The 22,411-nt window shown below is 52.3% G+C and overlaps 1 protein-coding gene across 27 annotated transcripts in view; it reads right to left on the bottom strand.

Moving 5' to 3' along the window:
- The window catches only part of DLGAP2 (DLG associated protein 2), a 1,020,080-nt gene that overhangs the window by 153,120 nt on the left and 844,549 nt on the right, over positions 1-22,411 (bottom strand). For all 27 annotated transcript variants that reach the window (XM_024345426.3, XM_024345427.3, XM_063816097.1 and 24 more), the window contains one exon: positions 15,515-16,572. In XM_024345426.3, the coding sequence (XP_024201194.1) occupies positions 15,515-16,572 (1,058 nt within the window). The remainder of the gene's footprint in view (positions 1-15,514; positions 16,573-22,411) is intronic.

The raw sequence follows: 22,411 nt of genomic DNA, 5'->3' as shown, positions 1-22,411 counted from the left end.
GCGCAGACACCAGAACACCACACAGTCCCGCAGTAACAAGGCGCAGACACCCGAACACCACAGAGTCCCGCAGTCACAAGGCGCGGTCACCAGAACACCACACAGTCCCCTAGTAACAAGGCGCGGACACCCGAACACCACACAGTCCCGCAGTAACAAGGCGCAGACACCCGAACACCACAGAGTCCCGCAGTAATAAGGCGCGGTCACCAGAACACCACACAGTCCCCTAGTAACAAGGCGCGGACACCCGAACACCACACAGTCCCCTAGTAACAAGGCGCGGACACCAGAACACCACACAGTCCCCTAGTAACAAGGCGCGGACACCCGAACACCACACAGTCCCCTAGTAACAAGGCGCGGTCACCAGAACACCACACAGTCCCCTAGTAACAAGGCGCGGACACCCGAACACCACACAGTCCCCTAGTAACAAGGCGCGGACACCAGAACACCACACAGTCCCGCAGCAACAAGGCGTGGTCACCAGAACACCACACAGTCCCCTAGTAACAAGGCGCGGACATCCGAACACCACACAGTCCCGCAGCAACAAGGCGCATACACCCGAACACCACACAGTCCCGCAGCAACAAGGCGCGGACACCCGAACACCACACAGTCCCGCAGCAACAAGGCGCAGACACCCGAACACCACACAGTCCCGCAGCAACAAGGCGCAGACACCTGAACCACACACAGTACCACAGTAACAAGGCGCGGACACCCGAACACCATACAGTCCCGCAGCAACAAGGCGCAGACACCCGAACCACACACAGTCCCACAGTAACAAGGCGCGGACACCCGAACACCACACAGTCCCGCAGCAACAAGGCGCACACACCCGAACACCACACAGCCCCGCAGTAACAAGGCGCGGACACCTGAACACCACACAGTCCCACAGGAACAAGGCGCGGACACCCGAACAACACACAGTCCCGCAGCAACAAGGCGCGGACACCCGAACCACACACAGTCCCACAGTAACAAGGCGCGGACACCCGAACACCACACAGTCCCCCAGCAACAAGGCGCACACACCCGAACCACACACAGTCCCACAGTAACAAGGCGCGGACACCCGAACACCACACAGCCCCGCAGTAACAAGGCGCGGACCCCCGAACACCACACAGTCCCGCAGCAACAAGGCGCACACACCTGAACCACACACAGTCCCACAGTAACAAGGTGCGGACACCCGAACACCACACAGCCCCGCAGTAACAAGGCGCAGACACCAGAACACCACATAGTCCCGCAGTAACAAGGCGCGGACACCCGAACACCACACAGTCCCGCAGCAACAAGGCGCGGACACCCGAACCACACACAGTCCCACAGTAACAAGGCGCGGACACCAGAACACCACACAGTCCCACAGCAACAAGGCGCAGACACCCGAACACCACACAGTCCCGCAGCAACAAGGCACGGACACTAGAACACCACATAGTCAGGCAGTAACAAGGCGCGGACACCCGAACACCACACAGTCCCACAGTAACAAGGCACGGACACCAGAACACCACACAGTCCCACAGCAACAAGGCGCAGACACCCGAACACCACACAGTCCCGCAGCAACAAGGCGCGGTCACCAGAACTCCAGAGAGTCCCCCAGTAACAAGGCGCGGACACCCGAACACCACACAGTCCCCCAGTAACAAGGCGCGGACACCCGAACACCACAGAGTCCCGCAGTCACAAGGCGCGGTCACGCGTACAACACACAGTCCTGCAGCCGCAAGGTGCGGACACCCGACCAACACACAGTCCCGCAGTGACAAGGTGCGGACACCCGACCACCACACAGTCCCGCAGTGACAAGGCGCGGACACCCGAACACCACAGTCCCGCAGGCCCCTGTGGGTCACGGTGCAGGTGGATCACAGCTGTAGCACCCCCAAGGTGGCCCAGACACATGGCAGCTCACAGCGACACCCTAGCACCACCCGCACTAGAAGATCCGGATGCTGTGATGAGGAGAGGTTTGGACAAGATGGGAAGTTCCAGATTCTCCCTCCACCCAGATTCCAAGAGGCCCAAAGGCTCAGGACAAGGATCCTGAACTGTGACCGTGAGCTGGACAGACGGTGTCTGTGGTCCTCTCCAGCCGGGTTCTTCTAAAGCCTTTATGACCTGGTGCCTTGTGCCCAGGTCTGCACGGGTTCAAAGAGGAATACAGACCACGCTGAAAGGGAATTGGAGGTATTGTATGCGTCTCTTCTCACACTACTAATAAAGACATACCCCAGACTGGGCAATTTATAAAGGAAAGAGGTTTAACTGACTCAGAGTTCCACATGGCTGGGGAGGCCTCGCAGTCATGGCAGAAGGCGAATGAGGAGCAAAGTCATGTCTTACATGGTGGCAGGCAAGAGAGTGTGTGCAGGGAAACTCCCTTTTAAAAAACCATCAGATCTCATAAGACTTAGTCACCATCTTGAAAACAGCACAGGAAAGACCCACCCCCATGATTCAATCACCTCCTACCGGGTCCCTCTCATGACACATGAGGATTATGGGAGCTGTCAGGCAAAACGAGATTTCGGCGGGGACACAAACCATATCAGGTGTTCATGACCTGGTCAATGTAAAAGTCCCACAGATGACACCGCAGAGCTGCAGAGCTGTAGGTCAGGTAAGAGACAGGCCTGGGGCCTCAGCCACAGCAGGTTCTCTCAGCAAGAAATCAGCAGTTAAGAAAACAGGCGTACGTTTGCCCATGTTTTGTTCAAATTTTGTCCATGTGAATTTTGGTTTACATTTCCTGACAGTGAGGAAGTTTGAGCACTGGAAAAAGATGACTAAGGAAGAATAAAGAATTCACAACTTTGGGGACTTGACAATTCTTATCTCCGTGTCTTCAGGCCAGGTGGCGGGCAGTGGAGGGCCCAGTCTTTCTGGAGATGACTGGAGGCCTTCGGACTGGTCATGTCCTTAGACTGGGCAACTTTCCTTCCATGAAGCTTCCCCAAGACAATGCAGCCCAGGGTCAGGGACTGGGGAATTGGTAATCAGGGAAAAAGGAGAAATGACAACAATATTGTATCATAGGGGATGGCTTACAATATTTATTAAAACCACAGGATGGATACTACCCACCTACCAAAAATACTATTCCAGAATGTGTATTTAGCGATGAAAAGATGCTCACGAGGGGGAAAAGCACAGGATGGATACTACCAAGCTATCAAAAATAATATTGCAGAATGTGTATTTAGTGATGAAAAGATGCTCATGAGGGGGAAAAGCAATTTTTAAAGCACTTGACATTTTTATGTCTTTTAAAGATGTAACTGTGTTATGTGCAGAAGCAGCCAGAAGATGTGAAACAGGGACCGTCACTAGGAGATGAAGATTACAGGGTTTTCAATGACTTTTCTTTATATTTTTAAATTGTCTACATGAACCCTATATGACTTTTGTAATAAACACCCTTATTTTTAATTTAAGAAAAGCCACAGTTCTCAATGACATTACAATTCGGTACAGGAGATGGACATGAAATGAGTGGTAGCGTCATCAGGGTGGAGAAGCCAGTGTGGAGGGGACATGTGTTGAAGGTCACTGTCGGCTGACGGGAGGGGCCAGGATCAGGAAAGGTCCTGGGGTGAGGTCCGGGTTTCCTTTTGTCTGAGCTGGACCAGCAGAAGGTGCAGGCGGAGGCGATGGGGCAGAGGGAGGCCCGGCCATCCAGTTCCTGGGCACGGGGGAGCTCGTGCTGCCACTCTCCTGGGAACGTGTGAAAAGCTGAGTTCGGGAAGGGAGGCTGAGGCTGGCTGGCGGCAGATGGAAGAGCAGCTCCTCTGCCATCAAAGAAGAGATTCACTTTGGCAGGTTTATGGGATTTTTTTTGTGAATTAAAAACATGTTTCCATAAAAAACAAAGTAAAGATTTTTTTCTTCAGCAGCCTGCAAATTAACTAACAAATGAGACCAGCTTGTATGTTTCTGTTTCTGATTTAAGAAGCCAATTTCGCAGGCTTTGACAGAAGAAATTTCAATACAGAAAGAATGTCAACCAGAGTCAATTTCAAAGCATGAATTCAAGTACCAAATCCCCATTCCAAAGCATATGTCTGGAGACTATCAAAAGAACAGAAGAGCAATACTAAAATGCCAGCCTGCCTCAGCAAACAAATCTCTCTCCGTTATGTTACAGCATTCGAACCCTGCAGCCCTCAGCCCAGGGTGGCCAAGTGCACGCTCTGAAACCAAAATGGGTTTATGGCCTTCAGTGAATGAATGAATAAATTTCTTTTCACGATGGCTACCAGACTCTGCAAATCCAGTTTGCAGTCCCTGCTGCATTTAACGCCAATCAATTACCCTAATTACCTCCTTGTACCTAGTGATGGGTGATGTTCATAATTTCTAACAAAAAGGCATTTTCATAAGGGTGACATCAGCATACATTTCGACGTCTCCTGTTACTTGCTTTAGGGATAGTTCAACACTGCACAAACTGGAATATCTTTTCTTTCTTCCAAGCTGCAAAGCCCAGGTGAAAGGGGCCAGGATTATATCATCATATTCTCTTGGAGGCACTGGAACCGAGGAAGAACATTATCGTCCATTGCTGTGCGTTCCCACAGGGAAATGTCTTCTGCATTCCTTTAAGCCGTGTGTGTGTGTGTGTGTGTGTGTAAAATACGTATATGTGTATGTGTGTGTGCAGGTACATGGGTGTGCACGCATGCCTATGTGCGTATGTGTGTTTATCTGTGTATGTGTAATGTGTGTATATGTGTATATGTGCAGGTATATGGGTGTGCATGCATGCCTATGTGCGTATGTGTGTTTATGTGTGTGTGTGTAATGTGTGTATATGTGTATATGTGCAGGTATGTGGGTGTGCATGCATGCCTATGTGCATATGTGTGTGTATGTGTGTATGTGTAATGTGCGCATATGTGTATGTGTGCAGTTATATGGGTGTGCATGCATGCCTATGTGTGTATGTGTGTTTATGTGTGTATGTGTAATGTGCATATATGTGTATGTGCGCAGTTATATGGGTGTGCATGCATGCCTATGTGCATACGTGTGGGTATGTGTAATGTGTGTATATGTGTATGTGTGCAGTTATATGGCTGTGCATGCATGCCTATGTGCGTGTGTGTGTGTATGTGTAATGTGCATATATGTGTATGTGTGCAGTTATATGGGTGTGCATGCATGCCTATGTGTGTATGTGTGTTTATGTGTGTATGTGTAATGTGTGTATATGTGCAGGTATATGGGTGTGCATGCATGCCTGTGTGCGTATGTGTGTTTATGTGTGTATGTGTAATGTGTGTATATGTGTATATGTGCAGGTATATGGGTGTGCATGCATGCCTATGTGCGTATGTGTGTTTATGTGTGTATGTGTAATGTGCATATATGTGTATGTGTGCAGTTATATGGGTGTGTATGCATGCCTATGTGCGTATGTGTGTTTATGTGTGTATGTGTAATGTGTGTATATGTGTATATGTGCAGGTATATGGGTGTGCATGCATGCCTATGTGCGTATGTGTGTTTATGTGTGTATGTGTAATGTGCATATATGTGTATGTGTGCAGTTATATGGGTGTGCATGCATGCCTATGTGCGTATGTGTGTTTATGTGTGTATGTGTAATGTGTGTATATGTGTATATGTGCAGGTATATGGGTGTGCATGCATGCCTATGTGCATATGTGTATGTGTGTATGTGTAAAGTGCATATATGTGTATGTGTGCAGTTATATGGGTGTGCATGCATGCCTATGTGCGTATGTGTGTTTATGTGTGTATGTGTAATGTGCATATATGTGTATGTGCGCAGTTATATGGGTGTGCATGCATGCCTATGTGTGTATGTGTGGGTATGTGTGTATGTGTAATGTGCGTATATGTGTATGTGTGCAGGTATATGGGTGTGCATGCCTGCCTATGTGCATATGTGTGTTTATGTATGTGTAATGTGCACATGTGTATGTGTGTGTGCAGGCAAATGGGTGTGCATGCATGCCTATGTGTGTATGTGTAATGTGCGTATATGTGTATGTGTGCAAGTATATGGGTGTGCATGCATGCCTATGTGTGTATGTGTGTGCATGTTTGTATGTGTCTCCCTCCTTCCCGGAGACTGTGGCAAAGGCTCCTGCCCACGCTTCCCTCTTCTCCTGCTTCCTGACCCATAGGTGTGTCCCCCAGGCCTGGGGTGTGGCCTCACCCTCTTCTGGGGATGTGAGTTGTGAACTGTTTTTCCTATGGCCATCTCCAAACCTGTGGGACACACTACAGCTGAGTGTACAAAACCCCCATCTAAGCCACCTGCAACTGGGCACACGTGACTGGGCCCTTTGGCCCCGTCCAGCTCCTATCGCCCTCATGCTTGGAATGGGAGCCACGGGCTCATGGACACCAGGAGGCCACCAACAGAGGCGCTGCATGCCTGGCATAACCCCACCCACATGGGAGCCCCCAGGATGCATGGATGCCACACTCACCCCTCCAGGACCAAGGTGCCTGCTCCAAGCTGCCGGGAGGCGCCAGCCAATGGCTGAGTCTCTCCAGGGCATGCCCTCAGCCACTCAGCGGGAGAAAGCTGCCTTCCCCACGCCCCTCCTTGGGAAGGACACACAAGTTATGGCCTGAATTGTGTTCCTCCAAATTCCTATGTTGAACTCTAACCCTTGGGACCTCAGAATGTGATTATTTGGAGATGGGACATTTACAGAGGTGAAGAAGGTAAAATGAGGTCACCAGGGTGGGCACTGATCCTGTCTGCCTGGTGTCCTCCTAAGAAGGGGAGATGAGGTCACAGACAGGCAGAGAGGGGGCAACCCTATGGGGACATGGGGAGAGGACGGCGTCTGCGTGCCCAGGAGAGGCTCAGCAGGAGCTGGCCTTCGGACTCCACGGTCTTGGGCACCAGCCACCAGGACCCTGCGGAATGAATGTGCCTTTACACGCCCCCCGGGTGTGTATGCCCGTCATGGCACCCGAGCTGACTCACGCACCACCCAGGCTGGCGGCATGAAGGCAGGACGGCCACTCCTTGCCTCGGTGCGGAGACCCCTGAGTTCACACAGCACCTGAGTTCTCTCAGAATCGGCCGAGACCTGTCCCCGCTGCTCACCCCTGCCCTCTGCCCCATCCTGTGTCCTCACCCCTCAGCCACCATCTCCTTGTTGAGAGGACACCCGTGGCCATCGGCACGTCCATCTCACCAGGGGCTCTTTCCGGGACCCTGAGGGAGGTCAGGCAGGCACAGTGATAGCCATTTATTTCCATGGAAAGCCCCTATTGTGAGCCCCCTGGCTGCACAGCTTGCGAGAAGGTTCCACGCGTCTGTCTTGTTCTAAAGCTCACGCTCTTTGGATGACACCAGCGGTTCCCAACCTGGTAATTCTGCCCCCAGGGGACAATTGGTGACATCTGGAGATATGTTTGGTTGTCACTAAATGGGGGTGCTTCTGGCAGGTAGTGGGTGGAGCCCAGAAATGCTGCTCAACATCCCCCATTCCATAAGACCGACCCCACAAGCGTCTCCCAGCCCCCACCCCTGTGCTGAGCTTGAGAAACGCTGGGTGCGTGGCTGTGCTCAACATCCCCCATTCCATAAGACCGACCCCACAAGCATCTCCCGGCCCCCATCCCGCTGTGCTGAGCTTGAGAAACGCTGGGTGCGTGGCTGTGCTCAACATCCCCCATTCCATAAGACCGACCCCACAAGCATCTCCCGGCCCCCATCCCGCTGTGCTGAGCTTGAGAAACGCTGGGTGCGTGGCTGTGCTCAACATCCCCCATTCCATAAGACCGACCCCACAAGCATCTCCCGGCCCCCATCCCGCTGTGCTGAGCTTGAGAAACGCTGGGTGCGTGGCTGCTGCCTCCCGGGATGTACATCTCAGCGGAAGAGATCTTCGCGATGCTGCTCAAATCCACTCTGGTGTCCCTACAACAATTTAGCTTGGGTGGGAAGTCTTTCCTTTCCTGTTTGTTTGTTGTGGTTTTTCCTCTGAGCCACTGAAACCAAGTCAGAGTTAGGTTTAGAGTTCAGCTGCCCACTTCATTTTCTTAAGGACAAACTTGATTCATTTCCCTCCTTAACACCAAGACAGACAAGGGATGACTTAAATTGCAGTTCGCCGGCCTGAGCTCCAACAGCTCCTAGTCCTGCTGTACTTTGGGTTGGGTCAGCCCTTCCAGGATCATTCACAGACCAGTACTGCATGTGGACCACCAAGTCTGAGGCAGGAGACACAGTCTCAGCGGGAACAGAGAAGCCTGGGGCATCCACTGCCCTAGGAGGGAGAGAACATAGCCGGACTCCGCCCAGCTGCACACCCACAGGAGCAGACCCCTTAGCTGCCCTGGGAGGAAGAGGTCAGAGCCAAACCCCATCCACCTGCACTCCTGCGGGAGCAGAGCCTCAGCTGTCCTGGGTGGGAGAGGACAGAGCCGGACCCCATCTACCTGCACTCCTGCGGGAGCAGAGCCTCAGCTGTCCTGGGTGGGAGAGGACAGAGCAGGACTCCGCCCACCTGCACACCCACAGGAGCAGAGCCTCATCTGCCCTGGGAGGGAGAGGACAGAGCCGGACCCCATCTACCTGCACTCCTGCAGGAGCAGAGCCTCAGCTGTCCTGGGTGGGAGAGGACAGAGCAGGACTCCGCCCACCTGCACACCCACAGGAGCAGAGCCTCATCTGCCCTGGGAGGGAGAGGACAGAGCTGGACCCCATCTACCTGCACTCCTGCAGGAGCAGAGCCTCAGCTGTCCTGGGTGGGAGAGGACAGAGCAGGACTCCGCCCACCTGCACACCCACAGGAGCAGAGCCTCATCTGCCCTGGGAGGGAGAGGACAGAGCCGGACCCCATCTACCTGCACTCCTGCAGGAGCAGAGCCTCAGCTGCCAAGTTGAGGGCACTGTGCCCATAACAAGGTGACCACTCGGTGGCCCTCGTGGCATAAATGCAGATGGTTCCTCAGGGTCTTACATCACAGAATCCAAGGACCCAGTCACAGGTCACAAGGTTTCTGCACCCAGTCACCATGAGGTCTCTGCATCCATGACCATCTTGAGTTACACGTAGGCCATGTCATTCTCCTCTGGTAAACCTGGATAAAACAGCGCATGTACCCACCCAGTGTTCCATGTTCACATGAGTTATGATTTCCAATGTGCTTTTCGGAACACTGTCTTGAGTCTCACCACAAACGGAGGCGTGCAGGATTGAAGAGGCAGAAAGATTTACCAGACACAAGGCTGGCCAACAACCCAAAACCAGACACCCTTCAACATCCATCAGCATTTCAACAAACATTGCTGGAATTTCAGTCATGGGCATAAGAATGTGGTGGGTCCTAAGATGATGTCACTGAGATGTGACACAGCCCAGCGATCTCCCTGCCTGCCCGGCACCAAGCTGCTCCCAGCGATGACACACCGAGTCCCAGGACAACTGGGGGGTGATGGAGGAGTCCAGCCGGGGAGACAGTGAGAGGCTCGAAGGCACAGGCCCAGCTCCCGCACTCCTGCAGACGGTCCCTGATACACGAACGGGCTCGGTGAGCACCAGCGAGATCCTGCCAAGCCCCGTGTGACGTTACTCAAGGTGGGAGAGGATTCTGTGGCAGTCGGGGCCGGGGGAAGCGGTGGCCCAGAGGCAGGGCAGTTGTGGAGGAGCCCCTCACAACACAGGCTTTGCAGTCAGGAAATGGTGTGGCCTGGGCCACAGGACAGGGAACACAGAGTGTGGGGGGCAGGCACACGTGGCTCCTGGAAGCGGAGGTCACCGCTTTGTCTCAAGGAGGCGTTTTAGGACTCACACTGGACGGATGGGGCAGCTGGTGGCTGGGTGTCAGTGCAGGACAGATCCAGACCAGAAACTCGAGGGGCTGCGGAAGGATTGTGCAGGGTTGTGCGTCTGTGTCCAGAGCGGCTTAAAAGGGGATGAGAAGCTCCTCCCGGCCCTGCTGTTCCACTACGGGATTGGAAGTGAGGTGTGGCCACACCCCAACTCTCCTATCCATTCACGGCCCCAGATCTATACCACGAGCCGCTTAAAACAAAAACCCGCCTTTCAAATTGCAAACGTGCATTAGAGCGGAGCACAGCCAGGCTGGCCAGTTCTTCCATTCTGCTGAGCACTGGTATCGCTAAGGATAGGAACCAACCACAGCAATCTCCTTTCTCACTCTTTCGCCCCTAAAACTACAAATACAGAGAAGTTTTCTGAGAAGCTTGTCAGAACTATTTGTTTTCTGGAGTTGAAAGCACCCCATAAGCCACACCGCCAGCCTTCCTGAACTGGTGGGGATACCGTGAGGGTGGTGGGCGCGGGGGAGGGGGGGCTGGGGCGCATGGGTCCTTCCTGCTTGCCAAGTTCTGGAACATGGGACACCTAGGTGCCCGGAGAGACCCTTATGCTCAAGCCAGCGTCCTCTGGAACGCTGCAGGATACAGGTGCCCCTCGCTAATTGTTGCTGAGTGTGTTGGACCCTCCTAGATACAGGGGCAAAGCGGGACAAAGACAGGACCCGGGCTCAGGAGGCAGAAGGGCAGCAGAGGGACCCTCAATAAAGGTCAAGGTGGAGGCCAAGGTGAGCTGAGGGCCTGAAGGAAACAAGCAGGGAGGGGTCACCCAGCATGTGGAGGTGGGCCTGTGGCAGGAGGGCCACAGGTGGCCCAGGCTGTCCCAGGCCACCACACCCAACTCTGATGAGACTCAGGTTCCACCCCAGATCGGGCAGAAAGAAGCAAACGGCCAGCGTCGTGCATTCCATGACAAACCATTTTATTTATTTATTTATTTATTTATTTATTTATTTATTTAGAGATGGAGTCTTGCTCTGTCACCCAGGCTGGAGTGCAGTGGCGTGATCTTGGCTCACTGCAACCTCCACCTCCCAGGTTCAACCAATTCTCAGGCCTCGGCCTCCTGAGTAGCTGGGGCTACAGGCACTTGTCACTAGGCCTGGCTAGTTTTTGTATTTTTAGTAGAGACAGGGTTTTGCCATTTTGGCCAGGTTGGTCTTGAACTCCTGACCTCAGGTGATCCACCTGCGTTGGCCTCCCAAAGTGCTGGGATGACAGGTGTGAGCCACCGTGCCTGGCCCTGTGACAAGCCTTTTAAATGCTTATCGTAGAGACAAGAAACAGGGGAGCCTGGCTCCATTTTGTAAAAGACGGATGATTTTTCTAAACTACACCACAAGGATGACCTGTTGACCTGAGAGATGGGACTTTTAAGACGTGTTTTTGTTCCTAACTGGAAACTTCACAAATGCAGTAGCTGAGCCTGAAAGCCAGGGATCTGCACGGCCTACAAAACAGACACGTCCTTCAGCGAATGGCTGCAAGGAAAGGTCAGAACTCGGTGATGGGACCCACAACACGTCCTTCAGCGAATGGCTGCAAGGAAAGGTCAGAACTCGGTGATGGGACCCACAACATGTCCTTCAGCAAATGGCTGCAAGGAAAGGTCAGTACTCGGTGATGGGACCTGCTGCAGAGGGCGGGAGCAGGGAGAGGTTCTGAAACACTTCACACGCAGGGAGGGAATGCTCAGGGCTCCCCGTTTTCATTCCACCCCCTCCCCTCTGTGTTCTTTTCTGCCGTTTGCTTCCAACACGTGAACATGTAAAAAGCCTGACAGCTAAAACCCAAAGTCTAACGGGACTGCCTGTGAACATGCCAAATAACACGGGGCTGCTGCCCGTGAACACGCCAAATAAAATGGGGCTGCTGCCCGTGAACACGCCGAGCACAACGGGGCTGCTGCCCGTGAACACGCCGAATAAAACGGGGCTGCTGCCCGTGAACACGCCGAATAAAACTGGGGGTCCGAACCTCTTCATGTCAAATAAAGAGTAGGGTACGAACCTCTTCCCCAGGAGGGCCACGGTTGCGGCCGGGCGACGCCAGGTGGGGAGGACACTAGAAGAGGAGAAAACCAGAAGCGCAGGACGGGGTGGGAGACTGGGAGGCCGCAGAGAGGAGGCCTGAGGACAGGAGGGAAGGAGGCGGGGACAGAGGCTGAGGGCTGGAGGGGCTGCCGGGTCTTCTCTGGGAGGCAGCAGGGGCCCTGCTGTCCCTCCATCTGATGCCGCCGGGAGCCTTCCCAGGCAGGCGGCGTCTCTCCCTCCCTGCACGTCCCTGGGAGTTTCTGTGGACTGTGGCATAGAGAGCCTTTGGCATCCTGAGCTAAGCCTCGGTGAACCTGTTCTGCATTCCTACAATGCTCATGAAAAGTTTGACCTGAGATGCTTAGTCTGCTGATGCAGAAAAGATGAAAACAAGAGCTTTGTGAAAGAATAACGTGAGGCCTGAATTGCCTTTCAATTCCACTTAGTCTCCGTTTTGACCTACTTAAAAAAAAGAGAAAAATCTTCCTCTAATGTGAACCACATACTCTGTACAAACCAAGGGTGAAAATGAAAAGTGATCCTGTCGTTCAGCTGCAAGTGCTCCTAGTGAAAAAAGGAAGACAACTTATAAACATTTATTTCTCTCTTCTTATTCTTTTAAATCTTATCTGTACACTAGGACCCAAAGACAAATTCCTTTAGTTTCCCTATTTCCTGGCTGTGAAATAAAATCTGGGTTTGTGAGGACCCAGAAACCTGTAGTTTTCCACCAGAAAGTTTAATGCAATCGACAGGAAGGGACAGCCCTGCACAGACATCTTTGAAAATGCCAGACATCGATCCAGCTGAGTCCTAGGACAGAAACAGCCTAAGGAGGTTGCACACAGCTCCTGATATTCAGCTTCATAGATCTTTCCATGAGGGGTCCAGCGGTGACCACTGGGGGACAGTGAGGAGGGGACAGAAGTCACCGAGCTGCATCCCCAAAAGAGGTGGTTTCACTGGGAGGTGGATGTGGGGATGGGGGAGCTTGCTACTGCAAGAAAACGCCCTTGTGAACGAGCGCCATGAAAGCCGTGGCTGCTCCCTGCAGACATCCTTCCATCCTCCGGGCAGTGCTTCCCAGTGTCGGCACGATAACGCTCTGGGTTGTTTCCGAGGATGTGTCATCTGAGTGGACGTGAGAGGGAGGCCAGTGGCGTCAGGGCAGGGAAGGCCAGGAGTGGGTAGCCGGCTGCAGAACAACAGGACTAGAGTGTCTGGTATGACCCCATGGCACGGAACTCAGACTGACAGACACAATCAGACCAACCAGCTGGTTCCAAACAAAAAAAATCTAGGGGGAGGAAGAGAGGAAAGAGAGGAGAAACCTCGGGCTGAACGAGATGAAGAGGCTCATCAGCAGCTGCCAGGCGGGCCCCTTCTCTGGATCCTGATTCGAATAAAAGCCAACAAGAGACAGTGAGCCCTCAGGGGAATGTGACCACTGACCAGGCTGATATAATGCAGGTGGTTATGTTTCAAAAGAAAGTGTCCTCATCATTCCATGTGGATCTTTTGGAGATCAACACAGGCATATTTACAGTTGTATCTGTCTGTCGTGTGGGATTTGTTGCAGTGTAGCCTGGGTGGGAAGGCGTGAGTGCAGATGGAATGAGGTCACTTTCGGAGGGATGGTTTTTGAAAGGGACTGACGGTGTGCGGGTTCATTCTGTCTCACTTCACCTTTGTGGACGACTGGTATTCCCTGCACCTAGACCATGGAATAGCTGTTAGAGGCAGAGAGAAGCGTGTTCCTGGGAGGAAGTGGGTGGGAGAAGCTCCTGGGAGAAGGCAGGTCCAAGGGGCACAGGACCTGTGGAGAAGGCGCAGCTGGAGGGGCTGGGGGAGAGTGGCAGGCACTGGAGGCAGGTGACCCTGGGGCAAAACCTGGAGGCTCTGACAGTGTCCTGAAGTGCTCACTCAGGGAACACTGACTATCCACACCAGGCACAGACAAAAACAAGAGAGCAGTGTGTCTGTGACAATGAGGAGACAGATCAGAGTGAACCCGATTCTTTCTACCAGGCTTCTCTAAACAAGCAGACACAACTTTTACATTTGGATATGATTAGGGTTTGCCAACGGCAAACAAAATTTACGCCTCTTCCATTGCTATAAAGTAATATTTTATGCAACTACCAATTTGTCTCTGAATAAATCTGCCTGCAAAGGCAAATTGGTTAGCATTTCCTTTCAAAACAGAGCTGTTGAGACGTGGACGCTGGAACTGATGGTGACGGTGCCACTGGAAGGATTTGCCACCACGACTCCCAGAAAGAATCACGGCTGCTAGTTCCCCCGTCCCATTAGTTGACTGCCTGTTGGCTCAGCCAGCAATGGCCCATTACTCCATGAAGACAATTCTAACCTGATGCGAGGCCCACAGCCGCTGCTCTAGGCAAGCAAGAGTGATTTGTGAGTTGGGACACACATGTTATGTTTTTTTTAACAGCGCTATCGACTGATGGAAGTCACGGAGCGGCATCCTCAGAAGTAGCCTGTGCCTCCCAGAGAGCTTCTCCAGTAAACTCAGGCATGGCACAATTCAGAGACAGAGAGTGAAATCACATAAAACAGGGAATTCTGCAATATGCCAGCTCTAGGGATCTACCTTCTTTGTTTTTGCCTTTGGTAAATTCATTTAATCCACACCCCAGAGACACAGAGGCCTTTTCCATAATCAGGCTTTTTGTGGTGGGGGGTGCTTAGAGAGGCTGTGGCCAGGTGCAGGGAGTGAACTCACGAATGTCGCAGGCCCATTTCCATTACGCCGGTCCATCAGCTCTCACATGGAAAACACCCACATGGGCAAGTCTGTGTTTGCTGTGGTTGTTAAACCCTCCAGCCTCAGAGGCCTTAAAGAAATGGCCCACTGTGTTTAGAGGGATGGTTCCAAGGAGGAGTCGGGATCTTCAGAGGCCCTCCCAGAGCAGGCCAGACTCACGCATGAGAGCTGCCCGTAGATAACGTCCTGTCATCCCTGCAGCCCCGCGCACAAAGCCATAGCGTGCCGTCAATCCTTGAGTCTACCGGCAAATGATGGATAAAGAAGATGCGGTACATACACAAGGGACACTATTCAGTCTTTGAAAGAAGGAGATCTGCCATTCTCCACAACACAGGTGAGCTGGAAGAAACTGCAAAGCAGGATGAGCCCGGCGCACACCGACAGAGGCCACATGGTCGCTCTCACGGGTGGCATCTGAAACAGCTGAACTCATAGAAGCAGAGAGTGGAACCGTGGTTACCAGAGGGACTGGGGATGGGGAAGAATTGGGAGATGTTGGTCAAAGGACAACATTTCAGTGAGGAGGGGTCAGCTCAAGAGACCTGTTGGCCAGCACGGTAGCTGCAGTTAACAACCACGTATTGAATACGCGGAAATCATCCAGAGTGGATTTTAAGTGCTCCCACCAAAAAAATTACGTATGTAAGGTAATGCGTGTGTTAACAGCTCGGTGGAGCTGTCCCAGAACATATCCGTATCTCAGAACATCCTGTTGCACACCCTAAATGTGTATGCAGTTGTTATCTGTCAATTAAAAAAGGAATAACGACAATACCACCTGCTGTGCCGAGACGGCCTCCACAGGGCCGTGAGCCTGCTTACCTGGAGGTAGTGGCACGGCCTCAGGGCGGGCTTGGCGTCCTGGTGCAGCAGCGGCTTGTCCAGGTTCAGCGAGCTCTTGCGGTAGGCCTCCTTGGCCTGGCTGACCGTCAGCGTAGACCAGGAGCTGCGCTTCAGGTACTTGGCGTCAGGCGTCAGCGCCAACCCCTCACAGGCCGAGCACTTGACGTCGTTGTTGCTCTTGGAGGTCTTGAGGGACAGGTCCCCGAAGGGGCTCTGCAGCGCGTCGGGGTAGCAGTGGGCCACGGGGCCCAGGTGGTGCCGGTTGAGCAGGCTGGGCGTCCGATAGGTGCTGTCGCTGTCCAGGTTGTCGTCCGAGCTCCACCAGCTGCTCATGCCGGGCCGGGGCTTGCCCTCCGGCTTGCGCTCCTTGCTCTTGCTCCTCTTGCTGTGCTTGGCGTGGTGGGCGTGGTGGTGGTCGTCCGCCCGGCCGTCCGCCTTGGTGCCGTTGGCGTTGCTTTTGGAGGAGCTCTCCAGCGAGTGCGACTTGGTGAAGAGCTTCTGCACGGAGTGTACCAGGTGGCGGATCCGCCCGGGGCTCTCGCTGCGCTGCTCGGCGGCCGCGGACGTCCTCTGGTACTGCAGCGTGTGGAAGCCATCCCGGTGCAGCGGCAGCTGCTTCTCGAACTGGTCCAGCAGGTTGGCCGGGATGCGGTTGATCTTGGCGCCCGCGTGGGCCACAGCGCAGTCGTCGCGCGTGTCGTAGTGCGAGCTGTAGTGCATCCGCGGAAAGGTGCTGCTGGACACGTGGTCGCCCAGCACCACCGGCATCATCACGCACTCCGAGTGCACCGAGCTGCGCGGCGAGCAGCGGTGGCGCCCCCCGGGGCAGCTGTCGGCGGGGCTCAGCAGGTAGGGCGGCCGCGCGTCGGGCCCGTGGTGCAGGTGCTCGCAATCCTCTGGGGGCGCCAGACCACACGTGTGCCCGGAACACAGCGGCGGCTGGGTCCGACTTCCGGAAAGGCCCTTCATGCTCCTGGGCGCGGGCGAGTAGCGCTCCTCATTGAAGTGCTGCGTGGGCGACCATGAGTACTGCGGGTCTGCGGGGAAACAGAAACGGCATTCAACACCCGGAAGCGCGGCGGAAACCCTCAGGTGCCGGGAAGGGGAATATGTGACCCCCACCGTGGACTGTTTCTTCATTAATCAGTGTCCATGTCTGGCCTGGGCACTCGAGAGGGCAGATTTGTGAGTTTTTTTTTTTTTTTTTTTTCTGAGACAGAGTCTTGCTCTGTCGCCCAGGCTGCAGTGCAATGGCGCGATCACGGCTCACTGCGAGCTCCGCCTCCCGGGTTCAAGCAATTCTCCTGCCTCAGCCTCCCAAGTAGCTGGGACTACAGGCGCCCGCCACCACGCCCGGCTAATTTTCTTTTTGTTTTTTGAGACGGAGTCTTGCCCTGTCGCCCGGGCTGAAATGCAATGCATGATCTCGGCTCACTGAAACCTCTGCCTACCGGGTTCAAGCGATTCTCCTACCTCAGCCTCCTGAGTAGTTGGAACTACAGGCATGCGCCACCACACCCAGCTAATTTTGTATTTTTAGCAGAGACGAGGTTTCGCCATGTTGGTCAGGCTAGTTTCAAACTCCTGACCTCAGGTGATCCACCGGCCTCAGCCTCCCAAAGTCCTGGGATTACAGGTATGAGCCAGGGCACCCGGCCAGGCAGTTGTTTTTATATCGCAAAGTGTGAGAAGTGGAGAGGAAACACTGATGTTCCCAAATGGTTAATGACCAAGATTTAGCATCTAGTAGATTGAACAGGTCTCTTGACAGCCGGATTTTGTGGTATTAAAGGAAATTAACAATTTGGGGGAAAAGCATAGTTGTATTTCACATAGATTTCAGTTTTGTCGTACAGCTTAAGAAGTTTTAAAAATAGCATCTGGTACTTGATGGGTGATATGGTCTAGTAAGCTCATGTATCACATACACAGGTATTAATCGTGAAATCGTTTGTTCAGTCCACACCCTTACAGGCCAGTGAGGATGGGAGGAGCTTTCTCGAGGTCCCATCTGTGTGGGGGCAGCTGTGCCTCCTTCCCCAGAGGAATCCCGCCTGACTCCTCCCTGTGTCCTTCTGCGGCCTGCGATGGGCTTTCCCTGAATGCCTGGAGGAGCGAGGCTGTGGCTACAACACAGCACCGCCTGTCTTATGGCCACTGAGTCACCAAGGGGCAGGTCGCTTGCTCTCTCCTCTCTCCCTGGGAAGGCGGCTGGGCGCTGAGGGGACCTGCAGAGAAGGAGGATCTGCCAGCTCCATGGCCTGTTGCTCCCCTGGTCTCTGCACTCACACCTTCCTCCTTCTGGCAGGCCCCCCTCAACCCCACATCTGCCTCCTCCATCCCAGGCCCCTCCTGCCCCAGACCCTCCTCCTTGTCACCAGGACCATCACCATGGCCTCCTCCTCTCTCTCCCTCTCCCCCTGCCTCCACCCAGACACAGCTGTGGGGCTGACCCCCTCAAATGCACCCCAGCCCATCCACCAACTTTTAGGGGAGCCCTGTTCTTCTCAGCCTGTCACCCAGGGCCACATCTAGGACAGCAAGCTCCCTGCGGGCACAGCTGCCTGCCTTGTGACAGCCACGGGCCATCCCGCAGCAGTGCCAGGCCCAGACCAGACGTCCAAGCTCTGTGATGACCAGAGGAGCTGCCGAGCCTCCCTCTGCCCCACGGTCCGCACGTCCCTGTGAGTCTGCTGAGCCTTAAGCACACCCGGCTGCCGTCATTTGTAGATGTTGCTGCCCGGGTCCTGCCGCCTCTCCTCCCAGGCCTGGAATGCATCCCCTGCATTCACTCCAAGACCCGGCTCCATACCACTCGGCCTTGCTGTGTGCCGTCCTCGAGGCCAAAGACCCAGACAGGAGCAAGAAGTGGCCTCCTCGACGGCTGAGCGTGGCCGTCTCCTCAGGAAGGGAACTATCCCCCCACACGTTTGTCCAATACCTGCCTCTCCTGGACCACCTCCATGCCTCGGATCCCGGAATGAATTCCTGCCTGCCAGCTCCCCCGTCACCATAAGCGTCTCTCCCACTTGCTCCTCTCTCGCCACCACCCTAAGCAGCCTGAGATGCACCCCTGCTTGCAGTCTTGGGGTGAGTCCATCATGCCCTGCGCTTGGAGAGCCACCCATTCTGACTCCCTGAGCAACATGGATGCCAGGGAAAGCAAGCAGAGTGATGGGGAGTGAGAGTTTTCCCATCGTGTCCAACCCCAACCCTCCAGGTAACCAAGGCAAAAACAAACAAACAAACAACAACAACAAAATCCCCTGCTGATGTTTACCAAGTGACTAGTCCTAGGTATGGCCTCAAAACGTTGCAGATTTCAGGATCCAGGACTGCCAGCCTTCCGGGCCAGCATGGCCATGGAAACACGAGATAAGGAAGGGATACGATTTCATGAGTCCCTGGGAAGTCAGGGACTTCTCACACCCAGGTGTGAAGGCAGAAGGGAACGTAAAGATTTCCTGAGGGATCCTGAGAGACTGACAGCAAGGTGTGGGGCTGTTTCTCCCACTGAGGCCAGCAAAGGGATTGCTCCTGCATATTCTCACAGTAAACAGTCCCCAGTTGAAGGATAAAGAGATCCTTTAACTTCAAGGTGAGCCTCCCTGTGTTCTATTTCAGGTGCCTACGCCGTCTCACAGGAGCACCTACACTGTAATGGCCGGCGGCGTCTTCCTTTCTCAAATAGTCAAATTATAATGAGAGCACTTTAATATATTGGGGGAATATTTAGATATTATTTTAATATAATTAAAAGCAAATTTTCAAATGAAATTCAATATTCAACTGCTAAATAGCAAAACTATGTGCTGTAATCCAGACTTTACAGCCGCATAAAGTTGTCATCCTATTATCTTTTGCTTTGTTTTTCCATTAACGTGTAATTTAATACAATTTTAATCTTCCTTCATATTAAAAAGCGAGTCCATTACTGCCCCACTCACGTATCCTACTTCTGCCTAATGTTTAGCCTAGAAGCTATGTTATGAACGTGGCTTCATAAAAGAATGGCATAAAAGATAAAATTTAACCGAAATGAATTAAATTTGATTATGCCACATGTTGATGCCACATTCTCATTTCCACTATACAGGACTGGATTTCCTGATGGATGCATGGAAACATGTACTTTAAAATATTGTCACAATAATGACAATGGCAGCGTGCTATAAACAATGGCAACACTAGAACATGTAACGAGCACTAAGCTAGGTCTCCGGGTTTTTTAGGTGTGCACAATGTGTAATAAATACTTAGGGGCTGGTAATTTCTTTTTGTGAAAATGAGGTCGCAAACACAAAATGCGGAAAGCATCTTAGTTTCCTAATTTCCACTGCTTCATGACACCATTTTTGTCATTGAGAGAAAACAGCAATTATAGTCATTTATTCATGAACGTACAACCATCTCCCCAAATTCAGAATAGAATATAAATGCACGTCTTACTGTTGCACTTATGGGGCGGCCGGCCTACCCAATCTAAACAGCATATTATAAGTATAACAATAAAAATATGAAGAATGCAGCAAATGTTTACAGGGTGCACGCCGTGCTTGTGGGACTCTTCCTGGGAGGTCCCCTCCGACCCTCCGACCCTTCATGGAGCAGCGTTTACAGGGTGCACGCCATGCTTGTGGGACTCTTCCCGGGAGGTCCCCTCTGACCCTCTGACCCTTCATGGAGCAGCGTTTACAGGGTGCACGCCATGCTTGTGGGACTCTTCCCAGGAGGTCCCCTCCGACCCTCCGACCCTTCATGGAGCAGCGTTTACAGGGTGCACGCCGTGCTTGTGGGACTCTTCCCGGGAGGTCCCCTCCGACCCTCCGACCCTTCATGGAGCAGCGTTTACAGGGTGCACGCAGTGCTTGTGGGACTCTTCCCGGGAGGTCCCCTCCGACCCTCCGACCCTTCATGGAGCAGCGTTTACAGGGTGCACGCCGTGCTTATGGGACTCTTCCCAGGAGGTCCCCTCCGACCGCTTTCACGGAGCAGCGCTTACCCTGTTGCAGGCTGAGGAAACTGAGGGTGGATGGGCAGCATTCGCACATCTTACACTTGGCCGTTGATGGATGGGAAGGCAGTGTTTGGAGCCCTACTTTCCTACTTTCTTGTCCAAACCCAGCGAGTAGTTCCACACTGGGCTGGCCTGAGCCAGCCTGCTGCCTGCACGCCTCAGTGACAATCCCAGCCCAGGGCTTTGGGGAAAGCATGCAGCTTACCCAGGGCAGCCACCAGTGTGAGAGGAGAGAGGAAGAGGCCGTGCACAGGGGTCCTCCCCAGCCCTCCCCTGACTATAGGCAATGAGGGGCCCTTCCCACCAGGAATGCCAGTTCCTCCTCCCTGCCTGAAGCTCATTTGACCCAGACTTATCTGCCTGCATTTTCTTGTGCTTAGGAAAGGGAGGGGGAGACCCTCAGCATGTATCTCTCCTGCCCTCCACCCTAAAAAGAATTGCCCTGCTGCAAGTGGAAGCCCACTGAACTTAAAGCAAAAACCAAACAAACCAAGGCAAAACAGAACAACAAAAGCTTTATAAAGTGGACCATGGAGCAAGTTACTAAATAAAAACTGATACACTCTACCATAGTGTATTTTTCCCAAACTAGTCAAGCGTAAGCAACATTTCCTCAGAAATTGTAATTGGAGTTGTTGAAAATGGTGAGACAACCCTGGTGGTGCTGGAATCACACTGACTCTCTCGGCCATCCTGGACTTTCTGTCTCCTCTGCCGTCCCTTCTTCTGTCCCCCAAGTGACACTTGCTCATCCTGCTTCTCTTAAAGTCCCCCAGGCCCTGGAGCCCACCCTGCCATTGGTCAAAACATCGGTCAAACACAAGTGCAAACATAGGCCAAGGATCCTAGTAAGAAATAGAGATTGAACCTATTCCTGTATTTACTGTATGATGGTATGAAAGGCATAGTCCACCATATGGCAAAAGGAGCCTATCTGAAGCCCCATTTTTTAAAAAGTTCCTTAAAATTTTAAGAAAAAGTAGAAGATTTGAATGCTGACAGCTGTTAAGCATTGTTGACAGAAATTGTGACAATCTAGATAAATGGAAAGACATCCCATATTCATGGATTGGAAGGCTTAATCCAGTGGTGAAGACATGGTTAAGACAGAAAGAATCCCCAAATTAATCTACAGATTCTACACAGTCCCTATCAAATCCCAGTTGGTTACTGCTTAGAAATTCAAAAGCTGATCTTAAAATTCACATAAACAGAAAAGGAAAACTATAGCCAAAACTAGCAGAAGGAAAGAAAGAATGAAGATCAGCACAGAGATAAATAAAACAAAGAAAAGAAACAACAGAGAATCAATGAAACCAAAATTTTGTTTTTAAAAAAATCAACAAAAATGACAAACCTTTACCTAGACTAAAACTCAAAATGTGAGAAAACTCAAATTATTAAAATCAGAAATAAAAGTGAGGGCTTGCTACTGACTTTTAAAAAATAAAAAGGATTATAAGAGAATATTACAAAAATTACATGATAAAAATTAGATAACCTAGATGAGATGAATAAATTCATTAAAAAACACAAATTACTTCAAGAAGAAACAGAAAATCCCAGCAGACCAACAGCAAGCAAAGAGATTGAATCAATAATTGACAAACTCCTGACAAAGAAAAGTTCAGGACCAGATGGTGTCACAGGTGAATTCTATCAATATTTAAAAAAGAATTAACACCGATCCCTCTCAAAGTCTCCCAGGACTAGAATAGGCAGGAATGCTTCCAAGCCCATTCTATGGTAATTCTATCAGGGCCAGAATTACCCTGCTAGCAAAGCCAGATAAAGACAAGAAAAGAAAACTATAGATTAATATCCCTTATAAATAGAGATGCAAAAAGCCTCAAAAATAG

Source organism: Pan troglodytes, chromosome 7 (assembly GCF_028858775.2).
Source record: "Pan troglodytes isolate AG18354 chromosome 7, NHGRI_mPanTro3-v2.0_pri, whole genome shotgun sequence".
NCBI lineage: Eukaryota > Metazoa > Chordata > Mammalia > Primates > Hominidae > Pan > Pan troglodytes.
This window is presented reverse-complemented; position numbering and strand designations above follow the sequence as displayed.